This window comes from Mobula birostris, chromosome 23 (genome assembly GCF_030028105.1).
Source record: "Mobula birostris isolate sMobBir1 chromosome 23, sMobBir1.hap1, whole genome shotgun sequence".
Classification (NCBI taxonomy): Eukaryota; Metazoa; Chordata; class Chondrichthyes; order Myliobatiformes; family Myliobatidae; genus Mobula; species Mobula birostris.
The window spans coordinates 31386707-31411632 of NC_092392.1; the positions used below are offsets into that span (position 1 = coordinate 31386707).

The 24926-nt window shown below is 40.0% G+C and overlaps 1 protein-coding gene across 2 annotated transcripts in view; it reads left to right on the plus strand.

The window, feature by feature from the left end:
• LOC140186727 (transcriptional regulator QRICH1-like) overlaps nucleotides 1-22944 on the plus strand; it is a 47900-nt gene extending 24956 nt beyond the window's left edge. Inside the window, exons 4-10 of one of the 2 annotated variants that reach the window (XM_072241242.1) lie at nucleotides 4973-5144; nucleotides 6767-6921; nucleotides 7080-7194; nucleotides 9197-9305; nucleotides 12880-13031; nucleotides 14461-14551; nucleotides 21781-22944. In XM_072241242.1, coding sequence (XP_072097343.1) covers nucleotides 4973-5144; nucleotides 6767-6921; nucleotides 7080-7194; nucleotides 9197-9305; nucleotides 12880-13031; nucleotides 14461-14551; nucleotides 21781-21973 — 987 coding nt within the window. In that variant the 3' untranslated portion in view covers nucleotides 21974-22944. The remainder of the gene's footprint in view (nucleotides 1-4972; nucleotides 5145-6766; nucleotides 6922-7079; nucleotides 7195-9196; nucleotides 9306-12879; nucleotides 13032-14460; nucleotides 14552-21780) is intronic. The other variant, XM_072241243.1, reaches the window with a different exon arrangement.
• Nucleotides 22945-24926: the final 1982 nt, after the last annotated feature.

A 24926-nucleotide genomic window follows, 5' to 3' on the forward strand; every position in this document is an offset into this window, starting at 1 on the left:
GGAAGCAAGTTTCAGGTTTCTGCTGTCCTTTGTGTAAACTTGTTGCCTTATCAGAGTCCAAAATTACTAGTTCTTATGACCCCTTGGGATTTTCCTACAAGACAGAATAGTTACTTGTCTCATAATTTAGTAAATTCTTTATTAAGTAAGATCAGTCCTCAGTCTTTTGAAATTCTAGGGAATATGCAGGTCATTTATTAAATTCATCTTTAGTTAACCCTTTAAATTTTGGAGTTTTGATTAATTTTTGCTATTTTCCTAGTCCAGTATATATTCCTGAGATTTGTTGCTTGGAACTGAACACAGTAAGCCAATGAAGGTCTGACCAAATGAAAGGCCGATTCTTTTTTGCCAGTCATTGTTATCATCAGCTAGTTTCACATAATTTCAGATATTTTACTCTTAAGTGCATTGTCACCATCATTATGGGCCGTATCATATAATGTAGGCGATTGTGCTCTTTCCTTAACCATGATTGTTCTTGGCAAATTTTTCTACACAAGTAGTTTGCCGTTGTCATCTTCTGGGCAGTGTCTTTACAAGACTGGTTATCTCAGTCTTTATCGATACTCCTCAGATTGTTTACCTGGAGTCAGTGCTTGCATAACCAGGACGTGATATGCACCAGTTACTCATACGACCATCCACCACCTGCTTCCATGGCTTCACGAGACCCTGATTGGGGGGCTAAGCAGGTTCTACACCTTGCCAAAAGGTGACCCGCAGGCTAGTGGAGGAAAGGAGTGCCTTGCATCTCCTTTGGTAGAGACGTATCTCCATCCTGCCACCCAATTGTCGCTAGATGTTCTGAAATAACAGTTAACACCTGCTAATCATTTTTTTAAGCAGTTGACACAAGCTTCAGTGATTTGTGCACATGGCACCCGAGTACATCCTTCTTTTCAAAGTGGTAGTCTGTTTTTATCTACTGCTTTATTTAATTGCCTGAGAGGAAGCCAAACGGAAGATTGACGGGGGCTCTTATTGAAACATATAAAATTCTAAAGGGATTGGACAGGCTAGATGCAGGAAGGTTGCTCCCGATGTTGGGGAAGTCCAGAACGAGGGGTCACAGTTTGAGGATAAAGGGGAAGCCTTTTAGGACTGAGATGAGGAAAAGCTTCTTCACACAGAGAGTGGTGAATCTGTGGAACTCTCTGCCACAGGAAACAGCTGAGGCCAGTTCATTGGCTATATTTAAGAGGGAGTTAGATATGGCCCCTGTGGCTAAAGGGATCAGGGGGTATGGAGAGAAGGCAGGTACAGGGTTCTGAGTTGGATGATCAGCCATGATCATACTGAATGGCAGTGCAGGCTCGAAGGGCCGAATAGCCTACTACTGCACCTATTTTCTGTTTCTAAGAGTTTCATTGTACCTATGTATAATGACAATAAAGATCATTCAATTCAATCAATTTTACTTTGAGAACCAAAGTGATCTTGCCCCTTGTTGCACCTCACCAATTTCCAGAGGAGAGAATGGGTAAAGAATTGTTGGATATTAGGGCAAAACATTTATTTCTCAATTGTAATGTATTTTTTATTTTCTTCATTTTGATTCCAAAGAACTTTATTGAAGCTGTGGTATGAAGTTGAATACTAGTGCAGAGGAAAGAGAAAATGAATCGAATAGTATAAATGTTACTTCACTTGTTTCTCTTGCATGCATTTGTAGGTTAAGGATTTTGATGGTTTGTGGTCTTAGGAAATAAATAATTTGGAATTTTGGAAAAAAAATGCTGGCCCAGCGTGTCTGGTCATGAAAGCGATGCTTTCTGTACTATCACCAGATTGGGATCATTTCAACAAAGGGATCTACTTGGTGGCTAAGCTGATGTGGAGTTTTCTTACAATGTGAGTTGCATGACACAACCTCAGAGACTTTAATATTTGTTTATTAAAACTGGCCATTGATATTGCTAATAAACAGTATGTACAACCGTCAATGTAGTGTAGCAGTTCGTGCGACACTATTACAGCTCAGGACTTTTTGGAGTTCAATCGTGGCTCCTTTCTGTAAAGAGTCTCAGTCCGTCTTCTCTATGGAATACGTGGGTTGTCCAAAAACATACAGGGTAGGTTAATTGGTGATTGTAAATTGTCCCATGATTAGATTAGGGTTAATTGGCTTTGTCAGGGATTGCTGGGGTGGTGTGGCTTGAAGGGCCAGAAGGACCTACTCTGGGCTACATGGATAAATAAATTATTTTTGGCTAGCTGTTTTTAAACCAAGCAGAGTTTCAAACTTCGCCTGAAAGTTAAATCTGTGCTGAGAAGAATGGCCTTACAAAGATGAATGTGTGTGATGCTATTTCTCACTTCCTCCTGCATTGGAATTTTGTCAGCTTGAGGTAATGTGACAAATCTGTAATTTTAGTCAGTGATGCTCTGAGGAAAGGTCACGGTAAAAGAGCAGTAGTCTTTTCCAGAACAAGATATTTGAAGTTATGAAGGAAGGTTTGCAAACTGGAAATAATTTTAATTTCTGAGAGACGTAACAAAGTGCTGAATGTGAATATTTTTAAAAAAACTGAGTTCGATTTGGGAAAATTTAATTGGATCAGCAGCACATCATCCACAGTAGACTTATTAGAAACAGGATATACTTAGATTTTCATTGATATGAACTGTGAACTAGACTTTACGCTGGGAGATTAATTTTCCTGCTAGCACCTTCAGCTTTTTCAGTGCTTTATTATCTTGGACTGCAGAGAAGGACATTGAGGATCAATTCCTTTGAAATTTACACCAGGATATCATTATTGTTCATTCACTGAATAGCTCAGTTGAGCTTCTATGTTCCATTCATATCTAATGTTTTGAGGTGCTGAAATATACTACATTGTTTCAGGTTTCAGCAGGTTTTACTGACATAAGGAAAATCCTCTCAAGCCAATTAGTTTGGTGTGATATCCGACAGTTAATCACAGCGTGACGCGTGTTGCTTTCAGAGTTACAGAACCAAATGGTGCTAATATCTATCAAATCAAGCTGGGCCTTTTGCATCAGAGTGCATTACAGCTTGTAAAACAGACATTCTGTAATTACTCTGGGGGTGGGGGAATCAAATAAAAAAAACATTTTTATTGTCTTTGGGTTCACAACCAACCATAGGCGGAAGTTGGTGTAGCTTTCAAGTTCTCTAATAATCATATGGTGAATTCAGAGGAGACATGCTGAATGTGGATAAAATTGAAATTATTTGTTCCCTCACTAATGAGCAGTGTTGAGGCTCACAGCAAAATGGTTACCTGTTGATAGCTGAAAGATAGGTGTGAGGAAAGGGCAGGATTTGCAGTAGGGCTTATTGCAAGGGTTCCCAACCTGGGGTCCGAGTCCCTTGGTTAATGGTAGTGGTTCATGGCATGAAAAACGATTGGGAACCCCCTAGCTTACAGTGTTAAGTAGAAAATTAAAAATAAACGCCTGCTAGAGGTCACAGAATCATGGTATAAGTGGATGAATGTATTAAAAATCAGGACATTTTAGGAAGGTAAGTTTTTATATACTTGATGAATTTGTGCAATTTTATGTATCTGTTATGCAAGAGTTTTTGAAGTGCAAACTGTTGTCTAACAACAGTTAAGTGTTGTGATGTGAAATTTAGACTTTTAAAATGGAATTAATATTCTGAATCAAATAGGATGAGAAAGAAATTGAATAGCTTAACAGGAAGCATTTACAAATATAAAGAACCATGGAATTGCCAAGGAATATAAAATTTTCTGCTACTTTTCTTGGCAGTAAATAATCTTAAAAAGAAATTAGATGGTTACTAGGGAATGGGTTAGGTAAAATCACAAGCCATAATTTTAAAATGGTGGACTTAATTACTTGGGGAACAAAAGAACAAGCAGGGAATAAAAGGGTGTCATCAGGGATTGTGGTTATCTTTACGGGGTGAGGGGGAAGAGGAATATGAAGTACAGTAGATTCTGTTTAATTGGGCCACTGGTTAATCAGTGCCACTGCTCATCTGGGACAACTCTCAAAGAACAAAAAAAAATTGATAAAAAGGCTGGGATTCCCTTCCTTTATTTGGGACACTATGCTGTTTAATGAGGACGGGAGACTTGCTGAACTGTTTCTAACTAGTGTCAGTCGTGTGCACTTGTGTGGCCATTAAACAATACACCGTACTTAGAGTGAACAGTTTTTAATCTAGTGTCAGGTGCATGTGTTTGTGGTAGGATCCCTTTAGAGATGGATAACATTGTGGAGGATGATGTGTTTATTCTGCATAAATAAACATGCAGGATAGGTACATTGGTAAATGAATTACAATTTAGGCAGATGTGTGTCAGTACATTGGAACAAGGGAAATAGAGTGGCCAACATACTACCTGACAAATAAGAATGTAAACTGTAAAAGGAACTATTTGAGGACTGCAAAATTATCAGAATTTTAAGACATTTTAGTTAATCAAAGCAGTTGGATTTATTTTAACTATTAATGAAATTAAGTAGTATGAAATTTGCGTTCAACCTGTGTTCATACAGAGTTCTTGTCTTCATTACAAACGAATGTGGACATTCTGGACAGGGTGCAAAAATAACTTTGAAAGAATGGCACCAAGCAAAATTAGGTACGGCTATTAGGAAATGACCAGAATAAATTGTTAACGAGAAAGCTAAGGGATTAACCTAAAAGAGGTCTTTAAAATTGTGCAAGGTATTGTTTACTCATTTTAGAGCTTGAATGTTTCCACTATTGAGAAAGAGCAAAGTGAGAAATGTACAGTATGGTCAGCAATAAAATCAGATTTAGGATGTACGTTGTTTACACACAAACTATTAAATTAGGGGAAAGCTGAATTGACACAGGCTGATAAAGTCACATGAGGAATGATGGGTCAGGGTTTGAGTGGACATAATGAAGACGTGTTTGGATTGATCTTTGTAAAGTGGTCTACGCTAAGTGTCTAGTCTCACGGAACTCTATATCACAAATCTGCATTATTTTTTGTTGTAGACTCAAGCGATTCATACCCAGTCGACGGAGCACCCCATTGAAATCCAGCCAGATTTAATGCTGCCTGACTCTCTGAAGCCAGAAGAAGGAGCCAGTGTGTGGCAGAACTGGGCTCAAATTAAGAATGCAGAAATAATGAAAGAGGCTGAAAGTAAACCACCTTTGCCAGGAAGTAATGGTTTGCTTTGTATCTTAACATTTTGTCTTAAATGATTGTAATAGCTTAATTTTTTGCAGATTAGTCTATGATATTTACGAATTAATTTTTGTCAATTAAAGATGCTAGGTTTGGTGTTAGCATAAATTAGGTTGTAAAGCCACTTTGTGAATGAACACAGAACTAAATAGGATTGAAATAATCAAATTTAAAATAAGTAGGCAAATTTGGCTTGTAAGGATTTTAGTGAACCACTTTGTTTCTGTTTGTTTTAAAAGTCCAGCAGTAATTGAAAATGCTCAATCCTTTGTAGAATTTAGCTTTATGTACTAAATGTTTTAAGGGAGCATTCCTGAAGTGAATGATAGATCTCGATATCTTGTCCATCCTCGCGTGCTATGGGTTTGCACTTGGCTAACTGGCATAAGTGGTCAAATCTATGAAAGCTGGTGAAACAATACTGTTCCTATAAATGTTGTGAAGATTTTAAATGTTTTGGCAGCATGGTAGCACAATGCTTTACAGTACAGGTGACCCAGGTTCAGTTCCTGCAGCTGCCTGACTGCGTGGACTTCCTCTAGGTGCTGCAGTTTCCTCCCACATTCCAAAGATGTAACTGTTGGTAGGTTAATTGGTCATTGTAAACTGTCCTGTGATTAGGCTCGGGTTAAATCGGGGGATTGCTGAATGGTGTGGCTCGAAGGGCCTATTCCGTGCTGTATCTCAAATAAACACCAACTCTGACCCAAATTGAATGACAGCGGTTCAGCATAAAAGTTCATTACAAGAGAGCTGTTTTAATTATGAGTAAAGATGATTTCGTTGATAACTATGTTGCTTGATGAATCTGGAATCAAAACACATCGATCTGATGCATTATGTGAATTATTTTACTTGCATTTGAGACTTTCTGGGTGGAAGGGAAGCGTCAATTTTCTTTGCACCACCGGATTTTGTGACTTCTAGCCAGCACCACTGGCATTGTCAGTACCTATGTTAAGCTATGCTTTAAAATTGTAAGAACTAAATTAAAATGATATAATTTAAAATAGTATCAGCAAATTCTAAAGAAACTCGTGAGCTTGCCATTCTGTGCACTATTCATTTTGCAATTTATAATAATCGTCTTGCTTTCACTGTACTGTCAAATAACAAATTTCACTTAAGAATCTGATTTCTAATAAAACATTTTCAACCAAGAATCTTTGAACCAAGAATCATTTGGTAGAACTTTAATATTAGTTTTATATATGCTATCAGTGAACATAGTAAATACTCAACTTGTATGGATTACCCGTGTGTGAGAGGGGGATTAGATTCCTAGAAAACCATTCATGTTGCAAATTTCCAAAATTTTCATACTTTGAAGGTACTTCAATGTGCATGCATCAGGAAATGTGAGGTGAAAAAATATTTATTTACTTTTTCCATGACAGTTCTGAGGGAATGAATTGATTCTGAATGTCAAATTTCTGTATAGTGATTTGTGAATTCTGTAAGGATGGATCTCTGCAGCCCAAGTGGCTATAATGCAGAGATCACCTGGATACAAAAACTATGACCCAACTGCAGATGAATGAAAGCAATGCTGATTTTTGTTTTAGTTTTAATGGGATTTCTTTCCATTTGCATCTTAGGACGCCAACCAATGAAATTTAGAGAAGATGCTCTTTGTGCAACATTAGTTGAACTCAATTATGGACTCTGTTTAATGACCAAAGAAGCAAGAGATCCAGATGGTGCTCCCTATGAGGCAGATCTGCTGTATTATTTCTTTCTTTGTATTCAGAAGGTAGTCTTTGCATGTTTCCCCTTTTCCTTGGTTAGGTGGGGAAGTAGTGATTGTATAACCTGCACGTAATGGACTGTAACTGAGTGAATGGGATTTGATTTTTATTTGAGCAAGAACTGCTTGATTCTGTGTGTAAAAGTCAATTATTTATTTTACAGCATATGTTTGAAAATGGAAGAATAGATAATATTTTTGCCGATATCTATTATTCTAAATTTACTGAAAAGTTACATGAAGTCCTTAAAGAATGGCATCCTAAAATAAGTTTGCTTGGTAAGTTGTAAATTTCTCTTAATTATACAGTTTACATTGAGATTTATGGAATCATTGGCATTTTTAGCTGTTTAATAATGTCAGTTTTAAACTCCGTCATCATCATATGTGCAGTGTCATATGATGTAGGTAGGTGCTTATGGTTTTTGACCATGATTGTCCTTGGCAAATTTTACTACAGAAGTCGTTCGCCATTGCCGCCTTCTGGGCAGTGTGGTTACAAGACAGGTGACCTCAGCCATTATCATTACTCTTCAGAGATTGTTTGCCTGGTGTCAGTGGTTGCATAACCAGGACTTGTGATGTGCATCAGTTGCTCCAGTTTTAAACTAAGAATCTGATTTTAGATGCCTTCGATTTGCTGTGCTGGATTTGGCATTTTTGTAATTATACTGATGAGAAATCACTAAATTTTAGATATACCTGATCCTTGGGAACCAGTTAATTTTATTTGCCCAACTAAACACATGAGGCTGTCCTCTGTCTTGGGACTATTTGAACAATTACTCAACCTCCATTTCGACCATCATTTGAATTCGTCTTTGTGCTCTGGTCTGAATGGTATTCAATAATTAACCTTGTTTCTCATTTGTAATCTCTTGAGCATTAGCCAATGTCCCATTGATTTTAATAAGTCATGTGGTTCTGGTATTTTCAAACCACCCTTTCCTAGAAGCCAATTACTTATGATTAAGACTGCAGAAAAAGTTGCTCCCACAAGCCACTTGCAACTGCATTTCAAAATTCCTGACTCTAATAATAGGATTGACCAAAGTGAACATGAATTTAGGACCAGAAAATCATGTTAGATTTCAGACTGTACCTCAATGTCGTCTATTTGGATTTTTGAAAGGCATTCTAAAAGGTCTTGCATAGGGGTTGATAAATAAGGCTGGACACTGGATTTGGGGATAATACATAGAAATAGATTGGAAATCAGTCATTGGCGTTTAATGGCAGTTGTGCTGAATGGGCCCAGCTTTTTGCAGTCTGTTAGTGATTTGCCTGAAGAGACCACAAGATGTGTTTCAAATTTTGTACTGATGCAAAACAAGGTGGGTGGCGGGGTGGAAGAGGTGTAAGGCATTCCTTCCCTCCGCTAGCCTGCAGGTCATGTTTGGGCAAGGTGTAGCCCCTGCTTAACCCCCTCAGGGTCACGTGAAGCCACGGGAGCAGGTGGTGGATGGTTGTATGAACAGCTGGTGCGTATCACAAGTTCTGGTTATGCAACCACTGATGCCAGGTAGACAATTGCTGAATAATATCGATAATGGCTGGAGCAACCCATCTGTTAATGACCCTGTTCAGAAGAAGCCAATGGCAAACTACTTGTGTAGAAAAATTTGCCAAGAACAATCATGGTTGTGGAAAGACCATGATTGCCCACATCATACAACACAACACATAACAAACAAACAAGACAAGGTTAGATTGAGTTCAGAGGATGTAGGGTGTTCAAGGAGATTTGAAAAAACTGACTACATGGGTGAGAATATGGAAAATGGAATATTTGATTATCCACTTTGCATTTAACAGTGAAGTGCATTAAATGATAACTGGGTGACGTTGATGTCCAAAATGTCCTTCGTGAGCTTGTAAACATGTCACTGAATATGTGCAGGTACAGCAAGTGATTGTAATGTGGAAAATGCTTAAAACATAATTGGTCTTTATTTCTTTAGTGTTTTTTTTTGCTTTATCAATAACTACTCTGAAGGTAGCTTATCATGATGTATTTGTTGTATGGTATGTTATTGGTTAAGGGCGTGTTTTTAAAGATCGTCTTGAATTCTTATAGATTTATTTTTAAAGATCCTGTAAATCTTGTCCTATATTGAGATTGCTCCTTGCACATATAATTAGTATATTAATTTTGATAAGTTTTATTGTATTATTGAAAGGTTATATTTTTCCAAGGGTTATCTTTTTGTAGGGAGCTTTTTAAAGAAGCTTTGTCTTTTAATCACAATAGTATTTTAAAAATATGTATTTATTTTGACAGGTTACGTTATTCCTAGTCGTATTACTGAGGAGATGCTATGGGATTGTAAGCAATTGGGAGCACATTCTCCAGCTACTCTTTTGTACACGTTGATGTATTTCAATACCAAGTATGATTTACTGTTACATTATTTGAAAACAGATTTGAGATATAATTGTGTTGTGTATTTGAAAGATTTACTAACTGTAGAAATTGTTTTGGTCATTACTAATTGTCTTGCTCTTTTGGGTGTAACAATCTTGTAGAGCTATGGCTTGTTCACAGTCATCATTAGGAAAGACCAGGTGATGCAAATTTCAAAGCTTTACAAATACCCTGTCTCCTCAAACCTTGCCCCAACAATCAGCAGCCATGGGCTCCTTTAAGCAGCTGCCTAGCACTCTGAAAATTAAAATAAATGATACTCACAAAGCAGGAGAAGGCTATAAGAAGATAGCAAAGTGTTTTCAGGTAGCCGTTTCCTCAGTTTGTAATGTAATTATGAAATGGCAGTTGACAGGAACGGTGGAGGTCAAGTTGAGGTCTGGAAGACCAAGAAAACTTTCGGAGAGAACTGCTTATAGGATTGCTAGAAAGGCAAATCAAAAACCCCTGTTTGACTGCAAAAGACCTTCAGGAAGATTTAGCAGGCTCTGGAGTGGTGGTGCACTGTTCTACTGTGCAGTGACACCTGCACAAATATGACTTCATGGAAGAGTCATCTGAAGAAAACCTTTCCTGCGTCCTCAACACAAAATCTAGCGTCAGAAGTTTGCAAAGGAACATCTGAACAAGCCTGATGCATTTTGGAAACAAGTCCTGCGGACTGATGAAGCTAAGATAGAACTTTTTGGCCGCAATGAGCAAAGGTAGGTTTGGAGAAAAAAGGGTGCAGAATTTCATGAGAAGAACACCCCTCCAACTGTTAAGCACAGAGGTGGATCAATCATGCTTTGGGCTTGTGTTGCAGCCAGTGGCACGGGGAACATTTCACTGGTAGAGGGAAGAATGAATTCAATTAAATACTAGCAAATTCTGGAAGCAAACATCAGACCGTCTATATAAAAAAAAAAGTGCTGAAGATGAAAAGGGCTTCTACAACAGGATAATGATCCTAAACACACCTCAAATTCCACAATGGACTACCTCAAGAGGCGCAAGCTGAAGGTTTTGCCATGGCCCTCACAGTGTCCCGACCTAAACATCATTGAAAATCTGTGGATAGACCTCAAAACAGCAGTGCATGCAAGACAGCCCAAGAATCTCACAGAACTAGAAGCTTTTTGCAAAGTAGAATGGGTGAAAATCCCCCAAACAAGAATTGAAAGACTCTTAGCTGGCTACAGAAAGCATTTACAAGCTGTGATACTTGCCATAGGGGGTGTTAGTAAGTACTGATTATGCAGGGTGCCCAAACTTTTGCTTCGGGCCCTTTTGTTATTTTGAAACTAAAGGATGGAAATAAAAAAAGTAATCTTAAAATATTAAAGAAACGTGTCATCTTTAACTTTATGGCTTTTGGAAATCAGGTCATCTTTTACTTGCTCAGCTATTCAGTAACAGAAATTTTGACCGGGGTGCCCAAACTTTTGCATGCCACTGTATACACTTAGCCCTGTATATCCAGGCATGTAATCTTGAAAGGAGCAAGATTTTTCTTCAGTGAGTTCTGCATTTAAACAGTGAAGAGGGTACAGGAGCCTCAGGACCCACACTACCAGGTTCAGGAACAGTTACTACCCCTCAACCATTAAGCCTTTGAACAAAAAGGGATAACTTCACTCAATTTCACTAACCCTAATACTGAACTATTCCCACAACCTATGGACGCACTTTCAAGGACTCTTCATCTCATGTCTGTGTCGTACCGTGGCCGATGTGAGGAGAACCTTGTGCAGGGTCAACCCACGGAAGGCTGCTGGACCAGACAATATTCCTGGCAGAGTGCTTAGAAGACATGCAGACCAGCTAGCAGAGATTCTCACTGACATCTTCAACATCTCCCTGAACAGCACCGTTGTTCCTACGTGCTTCAAGGCCACCACCATCGTCCCTGTGCTGAAGAAGTCTTCAGTGTCCTGCCTCAATGACTACTGTCCTGTTGCACTCACATCCATCATCACGAAGTGTTTCGAGAGGCTCGTGATGAGGCACATCAAGACCCTGCTGCCCCCCTCACTGGACCCCCTGCAGTTCGCGTACCGTCTTAACCGTTCAACAGACGACGCCATTGCCATCACCCTCCACCTGGACAAAAAAAAACACGTATGTTTGAATGCTGTTCATAGACTTCAGTTCAGCATTCAACACAATCATTCCTCAGAAACTGACTGGAAAGCTGAGCCTACTGGGCCTGAACACCTCCCTCTGCAACTGGATCCTAGACTTCCTGACTGGGAGACCTCAGTCAGTCTGGATTGGAAGCAGCATCTCCAACACCATCACACTGAGCATGGGGGCCCACCAGGGCTGTGTGCTCAGTCCACTGCTGTTCACTCTGCTGACCCACGACTGTGCTGCAACACACAGCTCGAACCACATCATCAAGTTCGCCGACGACACGACCATGGTGGGTCTCATCAGCAAGAACAACGAGTCAGCATACAGAGAGGAGGTGCAGCGGCTAACGGACTGGTGCAGAGCCAACAACTTGTCTTTGAATGTGAACAAAACAAAAGAGATGGTTGTTGACTTCAGGAGGACACGGAGCGACCACTCCTGCTGAACATCAACGACTCCTCCGTAGAGATCGTTAAGAGCACCAAATTTCTTGGTGTTCACCTGGCGGAGAATCTCACCTGGTCCCTCAGCACCAGCTCCATAGCAAAGAAGGCCCAGCAGCATCTCTACTTTTTGCGAAGGCTGAGGAAAGTCCATCCCCCACCCCCCAATCCTCCCCACATTCTACAGAGGTTGTATTGAGAGCATCCTGAGCAGCTGCATCACTGCCTGGTTCGGAAATTGCACCATCTCGGATCGCAAGACCCTGCAGTGGATAGTGAGGTCAACTGAGAAGATCATCAGGGTCCCCCTTCCTGCCATTACAGACATTTACACCACATACTGCATCCGTAAAGCAACCAGCATTATGAAGGACCCCACACACCCCTCATACAAACTCTTCTCCTTCCTGCCATCTGGCAAAAGGCACTGAAGCATTCAGGCTCTCACGACCAGACTATGTAACAGTTTCTTCCCCCAAGCCATCACACTCCTCAATACCCAGAGCCTGGACTGACACCAACCTACTGCCCTCTACTGTGCCTATTGTCTTGTTTATTATTTATTGTGATGCCTGCACTGTTTTGTGCACTTTATGCAGTCCTGGGTAGGTCTGTAGTCTAGTATAGTTTTGTTTTACGTAGTTCAGTGTAGTTTTTGTATTGTTTCATGTAGCACCATGGACCTGAAAAAATTGTCTCGTTTTTACTGTGTACTGTACCAGCAGTTATGGTTGAAATGACAGTAAAAAGTGACTTGACAATATTTGTTCCTTTTTTTTTATTATTATTATTATTATTATTTCTTTTTGTATTTGCAGTTTGTTGTCTTTTGCACATTTGTTGAATACTCGGTCTTTCATCTATTCTGTTATGGTTATCTTTCTATTATAGATTTGAGTATGCTTGCAAGAAAATGAATCAGGATTGTTATGGGGACGTGTACTTTGATAATTTACTTAGAACTTTGAAATGTTTTGACAGGTATTTTATGCTGAAAACAGTTGAACAACACTCCAAATTAGCTTTCTCAAAAGTATTGAAGCAGATGAAGAAGAATCCTGGCAATTCAAAGGATAAGTGCTCTAGTATACGATACCTGCGATTATATGGACAGCTTCAAGCTGGACAGAAAGGTAGTGTACATTTAAAAAAGCGTTGTGAATTATTTTGAAGTAGTAAGGACAGTGAAGGACAGTGTAGCAAATAAATTATGTGGATGTATAATATTCAAATAAGTTACTTGCAGCCACAAAATTACAATAATACTAATGTTCCACTGCAAATGTTTCTACTGTTGAAAATAACTTGGAAGATGCGTAGCTTGGGTGGTTGATGGTCTCCAACCTTGGCAATCCATTTGCAAAAGTTTCATCGCCATACAAGAAGACATCATCAGTGCGCTGTTAATTGGTGTCTCCTCCGAATGCCTGGCCTTTAAATACTTATCAGTCAGTTGATTAGTCGTCATTATGGAAACTCTATTGTGGACATATGGCAGGGGTCTTGCCGCTGATTGGTTTTGTGGCGAGTTCTGTGCGTTGTCTGGAATTTTGGCTGCATTGGCTTATAAGTGGAAATGAGGTCTACATGTCTGCAGACGTAAGCCAAATTGTTGCCACAGAACAGATCAGTGACGAGGCTCCCACCCTACATCACAATTGAGTTTCCACAATTTATTTATTTATTTATTGAGATACAGCATGGAGTAGGCAAAGCAACCCACCACCTCAACCGTAGCCTAATCATGGGACAATTTACAATGACTGATTAATCTACCAGTCGGTACGTGTTCGGAATATGGGAGGAAACCCACGAGGTCATGGGGAGAACAAACAGATTAATTGTTGACAGCGTTGGGAATGGAACCCCTGATGCCTGTACTGTAAAGCATTGTGCTAGCCACTGTGCTACCATGCGTAATGACGACCAAACAACTGACTGATAAGTATATGAAGTCCAAGCATTCAGAGGATACACCACAAGTGAACAGCACACTAATGGTGTCTTCTTGTATGGTGAAACATTTGCAAATAGATGGTTTCTTCTGTGATGCATCTTTATCGACTTTCCTTTGTTAGATTAAATATTTGAAGCAATGTAGAAAAGATTCAATGCCCCTCTTTTCACAACAATTCAAAACCTCTACTGTTAATTGCTTGCTACAGATGTGTAAGTGTTCATGAGTTGATTTACATTTAGTCACTTGCAAATAGATATTAAATGTTCCTGTTACTTCAGATTTATTATATTGTGACTCAGTTTTGAGTACTCGGTGCGTGATTGGAAGAATTCAGTGGATTAAACATTCGTCTTCATGAATGAAGCTCTTCAGCTGCAGTATTTACTGATGTAACTTTATCCTGTTAGGAGATTGATTTCACCTGCCATCCTTGGATGTGAAAGCTTTTTGCCATGTGCAGAATAGATTATTTCAAGTCTTGCTGTTAAAACTCTTTCAAAGAAGTTACATTAGTACATCAATTGCAATTCTCTTGTGCACAGGGCTTGGGAGTTTTTATTGAATCTGTCATTAGAAGACTTAAGAATTTATTTTTCTTTCAGTTACAGAAGATATGTATGTTGAGCAACTTGAAAATTCTGAGAATCCCTTGAGGTGCCCCATTAAACTCTATGACTTCTACCTCTTTAAATGGTGAGGCACATCAACTTTTGATTCCATTTCCAGCAGTTGTGATTTTCTTTTTAAGTTGCACTCTTAACTATTGTTGAAACGTCAGATAACCTTAAATTTATTTTTATTTGTATAATTGTACAAGCAAGTCTAACTGGCCATAAATTATATCATTTGCTTTCCCTATAACATTACTAAAATATAAGCAAAGAAACTTCAGCTATTTTATGATCCTGTTTTTCTCCGTGCTGAATGTACATAACGAGAAAGGGAGTTTGTGGAATGCCTCAGATGGATTCTTGGAGCAGCTTGTATTAGAGCCTACCAGGGAGAAGGCAATTCTGGATTTAGTGTTGTGTAATGAGCCAGATTTGATAAGGGAATTCAAGGTAAAGGAGCCATTAGGAGGTAGTGACCATAATATGATAAGTTTTAATCTACAATTTGAGAGGGAGAAGGGAAGATCAGAAGTATCAGTATTACAGTTGAACAAAGGGGACTATGGACCCATGAGGGAGGAGCTGGCCAAAGTTGACTGGAAGGATACCCTAGCAGGGATGACAGTGGAACAACAATGGCAGGTATTTCTGGGAATAATACAGAAGGTACAGGATCAGTTTATTCCAAAGAAGAAGAAAGATTCTAAGGGGAGTAAGGGGCGACCGTGGATGACAAGGGAAGTCAAGGACAGTATAAAAATAAGAGAGGAAGTATAGCATAGCAAGGATGAGCGAGAAGCCAGAGGATTGGGAGACTTTTAAGGAGCAACAGAAGATAACTAAAAAGGCAATGTGGGGGGAAAAGATGAGGTACAAAGGTAAGCTAGCCAAGAATATAAAGGAGGATAGTAAAAGCTGCTTTAGGTATGTGAAGAGGAAAAAATTAGTTAAGACCAAAGTTGGGCCCTTGAAGACAGAAAAGGGTGAAATTATTATGGGGAACAAGGAAATGGCAGACGAGCTGAACAGGTACTTTGGATCTGTCTTCATTAGGGAAGACACAAAGAATCTCCCAAATGTAATAGTGGCCAGAGGACCTAGGGTAACAGAGGAACTGAAGGAAATTCGTATCAGGCACAAAATGGTGTTGGGTAAAGTGATGGAACTGAAGGCTAATAAATCCTCAGGGCCTGATAGTCTGCATCCCAGGGTGCTTAAGGAGGTGGCTCTAGAAGTCGTGGGCACATTGGTAATCATTTTCCAATGTTCTATAGATTCAGGATCAGTTCCTGTGGATTGGAGGGTAGCTAATGTTATCCCACTTTTTAAGAAAGGAGGGAGAGAGAAAACAGGCAATTATAGACCAGTTAGTCTGACATCAGTGGTGGGGAAGATGCTGGAATCAATTATAAAAGATGAAATAGCGGCATATTTGGATAGCAGTAGCAGGATAGGTCAGAGTCAGCATGGATTTATGAAGGGGAAATCATGCTTGACTAATCTGGAATTTTTTGAGAATGTAACTATGAAAATGGACATGGGAAAGCCAGTGCATGTAGTGTATCTGGACTTTCAGAAAGCCTTTGATAAGGCCCCACATAGGAGGTTAGTGGGCAAAATTAGAGCAAATGGTATTGGGTGTAGGGTACTGACATGGATAGAAAATTGGTTGGCAGACAGGAAACAAAGAGTAGGGATTAATGGGTCCTTTTCAGAATGGCAGGCAGTGACTAGTGGGATACTGCAAGGCTCGGTGCTGGGACTGCAGCTATTTACAATATAATGATTTAGATGAAGGGATTAAAAGTAACATTAGCAAATTTGCAGATGACACAAAGCTGGGTGGCAGTATGAAATGTGAGGAGGATTTTATGAGAATGCAAGGTGACTTGGACAGGTTGGGTGAGTGGGCAGGTGCATGGCAGATGCAGTTTATTGTGGATAAATGTGAGGTTATCCACTTTGGCAAGAACAGGAAGGCAGATTACTATCTGAATGGTGTCAAGTTAGGAAAAGGGGAAGTACAACAAGATCCCCTTGGATCCTATGCCGCTTCACTTTCTCAATAAGCCTTGCATGGGGTACCTTGTGAAGTGCCTTGCTGAAATCCATATACACTACATCTACTGCTCTACCATCATCAGTGTGCTTAGTCACATCCTCAAGAAGTTCAGTCAGGCTCGTAAGGCACAACCTGCCTATCACAAAGCTATGCTGACTATTCCTATCATATTATGCCTCTCCAAATGTTCATAAATCCTGCCTTTTAGGATCTTCTCCATCAACTTACCAACCACTGAAGAAAGACTCACTGGTCTATTAATTTCCCTTTCTTGAATAAGGCAACAACATCTGCAACCCTCCAATCCTCTGGAACCTCTCCTGTCCCCATTGATGATGCAAAGATCATCGCCAGAGGCTCAGCAATCTCCTCCCTTGCCTCCCACAGTAGTCAGGGGTACCTCTCGTCTAGTCCTGGCAACTTATCCAACTTGATGCTTTCCAAAAGCTCCAGCACATCCTCTTTCTTAATATCTACATGTTCAAGCTTTTTAGTCTACTGTAAGTCATCCCTACAATCACCAAGATCCCTTTTTGTAGTGAATACTGAAGCAAAGTATTCATTAAGTACCTCAGCTATCTCCTCCGGTTCCATTCACACTTTTCCACTGTCACACTTGATTGGTCCTATTCTCTCACATCTTATCCTCTTGCTCTTCACATACTTGTAGAATGCCTTGGGGTTTTCCTTAATTCTGTCTGCCAAGGCCTTCTCATGGCCCCTTCTGGCTCTCCTAATTTCTTTCTTAAGCGCCTTCCTGCTAGCCTTATAATCTTCTATTTCCCTGTCATTAGTTTTTTTGAACCTTTCATAAGCTCTTTTCTTCTTGACTAGATTTACAACAGCCTTTGTACACCATGGTTCCTGTACCCTGGCATCCTTTCCGTCTGATTGGAACGTACCTATGCTGAACTCCACGCAAATATGCCCTGAACATTTGCCACTTTTCTGCCCGATAGCCTCATAGTTCCCCTTACTCCAATTAAACACTTCCCTAACTTGTCTGTTCCTATCCTTCTCCAATGCTATGGTAAAGGAGATAGAATTATGATCACTATCTCCAAAATGCTCTCTCACTGAGAGATCTGACACCTGACCGGGTTCATTTCCCAATACCAGATCAAGTACAGCCTCTCCTCTTGTAGGATTATCTACATATTGCATCAAGGAACATTCTTGAACACACCTAACAAACTCCACTCCAACTAAACACCTCACTCTAGGGACATGCCAGTTGACATTAGGGAAATTAAAATCTCCCACCACAACAACCCTGTTATTATTACACCTTTCCAGAATCTGTCTCCCTATCTGCTCCTCGATGTCCCTGTTACTGTTGGGTGGTCTATAAAAAATACACCCAGTAGAGTTATTGATCCCTTCCTGTCCCTAACGTCCACCCACAGAGACCCTGTAGACAATCCTTCCATGTCTTCCTCCTTTTCTGCAGCTGACACTATCTCTGATTAACAGTGCCATGCCCCCACCTCTTTTGCCTCCCTCCCTGTCCTTTCTGAACATCTAAAGCCTGGCACTTTAAGTAACCACCCAGGCCCTGAGCCATCCAAGTCTCTGTAATGGCCACAACATCATAGCTCCAAGTACTGATCCACGCTCTAAGCTCATCCGCTTTGTTCATAATACTCCTTGCATTAAAATAGACACATCTCAAACCATCGGTCTGAGCGTGTCCCTTCTCTATCACCTGACTATCCTTCCTCTCACACCGTCTCCAAGCTTTCTCTATTTGTGAGCCAGTCACTTCTTCCTCAGTCTCTTCAGTTTGATTCCCACCCACCAGCAATCCTAGTTTAAATTCTCACCAATATCCTTGGCAAACCTCCCCGCCAGGATATTGGTCCCCTGGGATTTAAGTGCAACCCGTTCTTTTTGTACAGGTCATTCCTGCCCCAAAAGAGTCCCAATGATACAGAAATCTGAATCTCTGTCCCTTGCTCCAATCCCTCAGCCACGCATTCATTCTCCACCTCACTCTATTCCTATACTCACTGTCACGTGGCACAGGCAGTAATCCCGAGATGACTAGCTTAGAGTGTGGATCAGCTTCTCAACTTGCTTCCTAACTCCCTATAGTCTGCTTTCAGGACCTCTTCCCTTTTTCTGCCTATGATGTTGGTACCAATATGTACCATGACCTCTGGCTGTTCTCCTTCCCACTTCAGGATGTCATGGACGCGATCAGAAACATCCTGGACCCTGATACCTAGGAGGCAAACTACCATCAGTGCTGCTTTCCTGCATCCACTGAATCGCTTATCTGACCCATATAATGCAATGAAACTATGTTTTTGAATCTTTTGGTTGGTTTGTATGTAAGGTGGCTTTTCTTTTCTTGCATTTACTGCTGATGCCTTGCAGCTCTAGTGACCTGAATTTGATGAGGTGCTGCTGTCTTGTTAGAGCTTGCACACTCTACTGCAATAGGATTTGGATCAGAAAGGATAAAGGAACAACAATATATTTCCAAGTCAGGATGGTGTGTAACTTAATGGAGAACTTGCAGAAGATTGTTGCCATAGACCTGCTGCCCGTCCTCAGTGACAGGGATTGCAGGTTTGGGAGCTGCTGCCACAGGATACCCAAGGCTAGTAAATGCAATATACTGTGCATGAGGTGCATACTGTAGTGAGAATGGTGGGAAGAATTAACATAGGGTGAGGTGACAGTCAAGTAGGCTACTCGTATTGCGTCAAGCTTCAAGTTTTCTTGGAACTGGAAAAGTATTTAGTTGGGGGAGGGTGAATTACAATGCTTAATAGGCAAGAACTGGGAGCGTAAAGTGGAAACAAATGTACTTCGGGAAATGCAAAACAAATGTGGAGATTGTTTAGTGAACACTTGCATGAATTATAGGATAGGATTGTCCTATTGAGGCAGGGAAAGTATGGTAAGGTGAAGGAACTAGGGTTGACGAGATTTGGAACATCTAGTCAAGGAGGAGAATAAAGATTGCTTAAAGGTTCAGGAAGCGAGGATCATACAGGGCTCAAGTGAGTTGTGTGGTAGTCAGAACTAGCTTAAGAAGGGGCTTAGCAGAGCTAGAAGGGGACGTGAGAAGGCCTTGGTTAGTGAGTGTAGGACCTATCAAAGATAGAAGAAGTGTGCCTGGAGTTGGAGGAGGTAGGGGAAGACCTTATCAATACTTGGCTTCAGTATTCACCAAGAAGGACCCTGCTGAATGTGAGGACAGCATTGAGGCAGCTAATATGCTTGAATATGTAGATGTTAAAAAACAGTAAATGCTGGAATGTTCAAAAAACTAATATATTAGAGTAAATACATCCCTGGGGCCAAACTGGATTTACCCCAGGTTACTACAGAAAGTGAGGGAAGAGATTGCTGTGCCTCTGCTGATCTTTGCATTCTCACTGGCCACAGGTGTAGTGCCAGAAGATTGGATGTTAATACTTTGTTCAAGAAAGGTAATAGAAATAATGCCTTGGAATTATAGATCAGCTAGTCTCATGTCAGTGGTGGGCAAACTATCAGATTCTTCCTTTTCCAGCCCTTGGCCTATTCCACCCTCCTGGCTTCACCTATCACCTTTTAGCTTTCCTCTTTCCATCGTTTTATTCTGGCATCTTCCCCCTTCCTTCTCAGTCCTGAAGAAGGGTTTTGGCCTGAAATGTTGACTCTCCATAGATGCTGCCTGACTTGCTGAGTTCCTTCAGCATTTTATGGGTGTTGCTTTTGGGGAGGATTCCTTGAGGCAGGATTTGGAGAAGCATGGCCTGATCGGGGATAGTCAGCAGGTCATGACTCATGAACTTGAGTGAATTTTTCAAGGAAATGACAAAACAAATGGATTTTAGCAAGGTGTTTTTGTAAGTCTCTCCATTGCAGACTTCATGAATAAGTCAGGAGGCATGGGATCTGGGGAAACTTGGCTGCGTGAATTCAGAATTGGCTTGCCCATAGAAGGCAGAGAGTAGTAGTAGACGGAGTGTATACTGCCTGGAGGTCAGTGACCAGTGGTGTGCTGCGGGGTTCTGTTTTGGGACCCCTGTTTGTGATATTTATAAATGATGATCTGGAAATGGAAGGGTGGGTTAGTAGTTTTGCAGATGACATGAAGTTTGGTGCTGTTGTGGATAGTGTAGAACAGGAGTACTCAGCCTTTTATGCCATGGACCAATACCACTAAACAAAGAGTCTGTGGACCCCAGGTTGGGAATCCCTGCTGTAGAAGGTTAAGCGGGACTTTGACAGGATGCAGAGCTGCGCTGAGAAGTGGCATTCAATCTGGAAAAGTGTGAAATAATGCACTTTAGAAGGATGAACTTGAAGGCAGAGTTCAGGGTTAATGGTAGGATTATTAGCAATGTGGAGGACCAATGGAGTCTTGGCATCCACGAACAGATTCCCTCAAAGTTGATGGGGTGTTTAAGAAGATGTATAATGTTTTTCCTCTGCCTCCCCCTATCCAATCTAATAAAGACGAGTTCAAGGACTGCAAGGTAATGTAGTTCTGGTTAGACCACACTTTGTCTGGTCACTTCATTACAAGAAGGATGTGGAAGCTTTAGTGAGGGATGTTTTGCAGGGCATAATTTTAAGGTTACTGGAGGAAAGTAGAGGGATATCAGTGGTATGTTTTTTGCAGAGTGGTGGGTGTGTGGAACACACTGCTGGGGGTGCTAGTTGAGGCAGATACACTAGGGAGACTCGTGGACACATAGATGAAAGGAAATTGGAGGGCTATAGGAAGGGAAACATTAGATTGAACTTGGAGCGGATTAAAAGGTCAGCACAATATTGTGGAGCAAAGGGCCAGTACTCTGCTGTTCTAAGTACACACTGAGCTGATAAACAGGAACTAAGTATTGCACAATCATCAGTGATGAAGTAGCTTAAGATGATGGGCCTAATGCACTGTCTTGAGGAATTCAAAAACAATATCCTGAGGCTTGAGGTAATCGATTTTCTAAAATCACAACTATTTTTCATTGTTCAAGACATCTCAGACTATTGGTATGTTTTCTTCTTAATGCCCATTGACTTTAATGAGGGCTTCCACATGCCACAATAAAATACTGCCTTGACATTATGGGCAGTTTTCTCTTGCCTCCTTTCTGAAATTGAGCTTTATGGGCCATTTCATTGCATTTGTCTGGCATTCTCCTTTTATGAACTTTCCATTAAGCATCCAAGTGATTAAAAATACTTCAAAGTGAATTGAGTTAGAAATAACCTATGTAATTAACAGATAATTATCCTTCTTATTGCAGTCCACAGAGTGCAAAAGGACGTAATGATGCCTTCTACTTGAATGCTGAGCCGGTGGTTGCACCAAATAGTCCAATTTGGTATTCAACACAACCTGTCAGTAATGAAGCCATGGAACAAATGTTGACCAGAATCCTTATGATAAGGGAAGTCCAAGAAGCTTGTGCAAATACTCATCTTCCTCCATTCCAGTAAAAGAATTCCCCAAGCTGCATGGTAGGGGAAAGAAACTGCTTGCCTGTAGCAAATCATAGGAATTTTATTTTATGGAAGAGAAGCATCTTGCCTTTTCCAGTGCTCTCAGAAGATGTTCATGCACGATGTGCTTGAGAACTTGTATATACTGAAAATTAATGTCATAATTTGTAAACTCAGTAAAATTCTGGGTGATTTATGTTGCAGTTCTAAAAGCCTGAGCAGTTCTATTGTTTCCTTAAACTATACTGAAATATGTAATGGTCTAACTGAACAAACTGTAAATAAGAGGAAAGTTTAAAAACTATTTCTTCCAGTTGGTGGTAGTAAAGTTTGCTAATTCATCTTTAAATTCTTTAACAAGCTTTGAAATTAAATTATGTGCATTCCAATTTGTGGTGACACAGGTAATTGTGGTCATTGTATAACTTAATTCCTTGTTTGGATCCAGACTCCAATTCTGTTCTACCTGTATTACAGATGCTTCCATGAACAGTCGTCTTTTTAGCAGACTGATATGTTCTTTAACATATATGTTTTTGTAATGTACCTGGTGTACTTCTGTGCCTAATGTGGAAAATCCACTACAAATTTTGAAAGAAACTTTATAAAATATAAATACTGTATTTGCATGAACAGAATTAAACTAGGTTTAAGAAATGTTGGCTTTAGGTTTTAAACCATATCAACTTTACCTCACAAACCTGTGACATTATGGCTTGGTATCAGATGGGCACAGGAAAATTTCTTACAGACTACAGTATATTGTACTAGAAAGGTTTTGAGTAGTTAGGTTTGGTGGTTTTTACTTTTATGGGGCAATTATTTTCCCACTTTATTTTGAATCACCGATTAAAATAAAATCAACAATGTTATACTCATGTAGTGCATACCAAGGATGTCACGTTACCTTTGTAATTTTTTTATATAAATCGTTCACTAATTTCATTGGTTTAGGTAGAAACAATAAATTTTGCCTATGAAAATAAAACAGCCATTTGTTTTGAGTATGGAGTTTTCTTCTGACATCTACAATGAGAACTTCTTGAAAAGTAGTTAAACTCTGCATCTATTAACAGGATTAAGAAGGGACTTGTAGGTGAGTAAAGTCCATTATCAATGACTTAGAAACATTGAAGGAGTTGTGCGTGTGTATAGTTAATTGTCATGATTTTGTAAAATTATGAAGTGTCAGTATTTTCCCTCCGCATTTTCTGCATTGTGATACTCTTGCTACAAGAGAATCTCAACAGTGTGATTGCATTCACTTTGAGAGGACTAAAATACAAAAAAATTCTTTTGCAAAAGTACAGCTAAATTGTACCCTTGGTTCTGTTGTGAAAACCATATTGTACCATTGGTACCAGAGCAAAATCTTTCAATATTTACCTCAATATTATTCAGTTTCTAATGGATATCAGAGTACTGGTGCCTGTTAACTGTACAATTAAATTATTATTGTCATGCACATGAAAAAAATTATGGCTATAGATTTGCAAAGGTATCAGCATACTTGATCATTCTTCAGTGTATCACCAACAAGGCTGTAGCTTTAAAGTTTCTTTAGAATGCATACTTGATACTTGCTCATTTCAGTTATACTTGCCTACTAGCTTTTTCATCTATACTTTTTATTCATGCCTTGTGCTTTTAGTACATCTAGTGTTTTCCCAAGATCCATCATTGGCTGCCTTCTCATTCAAGTGCAGACCTTAACAATATTGTGTAAACAGTATCAATGATATGTTTATGGTACTCCAACTTTAGTTCTCATCTACAATTTGAGAAGAGAAAAGACCCACTGGTTTAACGAGCCACTATTTAAAAAGGGAGATGGTAGAAAATTAATGGCCATGTGTAATATAGAAAAAATTAGTTAAGGCCGTGTAGCAAGACTACAAACAAAATCAAGATACCAGTTAACATGGATTTTGTTAAAAGAAAAAAAATGTTTGACCAAATTATGAGTTAAGAATGTAACTTGCAAACATGTATACTCAAGTTTAGACCATAAGACACAGGAGCTGAGTCGGCCTTCTCAGCCCATCAAGTCTGCTCCACCATTCCATCATGGCTGATTTATTATCCCCCCTCAACCCCATTCTCCTACCTTTGCCCTGTAAACTTCAACACCCTGACTAATCAAGAACATCTCTACCTCTGCTTTAAATATACACAAGACTTGGTCTCTGCAGCAGTTTGTGGCAATGGATTTCACAGATTCACCAGCCTCTGGCTAAAGAAATTGCTGGTATATGGAAGGTGTGCCCTCTGAATCCCTCACTATAGGAAACTGTTGCCTCATCTTTAGGATGTATCTTTCCTGCACCTTCTGAATTTCCCCCAGAAGCAGCAGCCATTGCTGTTCTGCCATCATTCCTGCTAGTGTCCCCTTCCAAATCAACTGGCAGGCTCCCTTCATACCTCTAATTCCCTTTACTCCACTGTAATTCTGATACATCCACTTTTAGCTTCTGAAACTGGAAAGGATCAACCACCATTTACTCTTAAAGCCATATTGTAGACATTCTATAAAGTCCCTCTTGTAATCCAGCACCAGCCTGATTTTCCCAACATACCTGCTAATTGAAATCCCCAGGATTACTTTAACATTGCCTTTTTTACATGCTATTTCTATCTCCCATTGTAATTTGTAGCCTACATCTAGCTACTGTTCAGAGACCTGTAAATTACTCCGTCTTTTTATCCTTGCAGTTTAACTCTACCCACAAGAATTGTACACCATCCAATCCTATGTTACATTTAAGATTTGATTTCATTTTTTTTTACCAATAGAGCCACCTCACCTCCCCTTTCGATACCATGTTGAGTTTCCAACATCATTCCTGCCAATCTCTAACTTGTCTTTCCTCACAGTCTCACTACCTACTGCAGCTAGTTGTTTACCAACTGTTTCCTCAGTCCTATCACTTTGGTTCTCACCCCCCCCCCC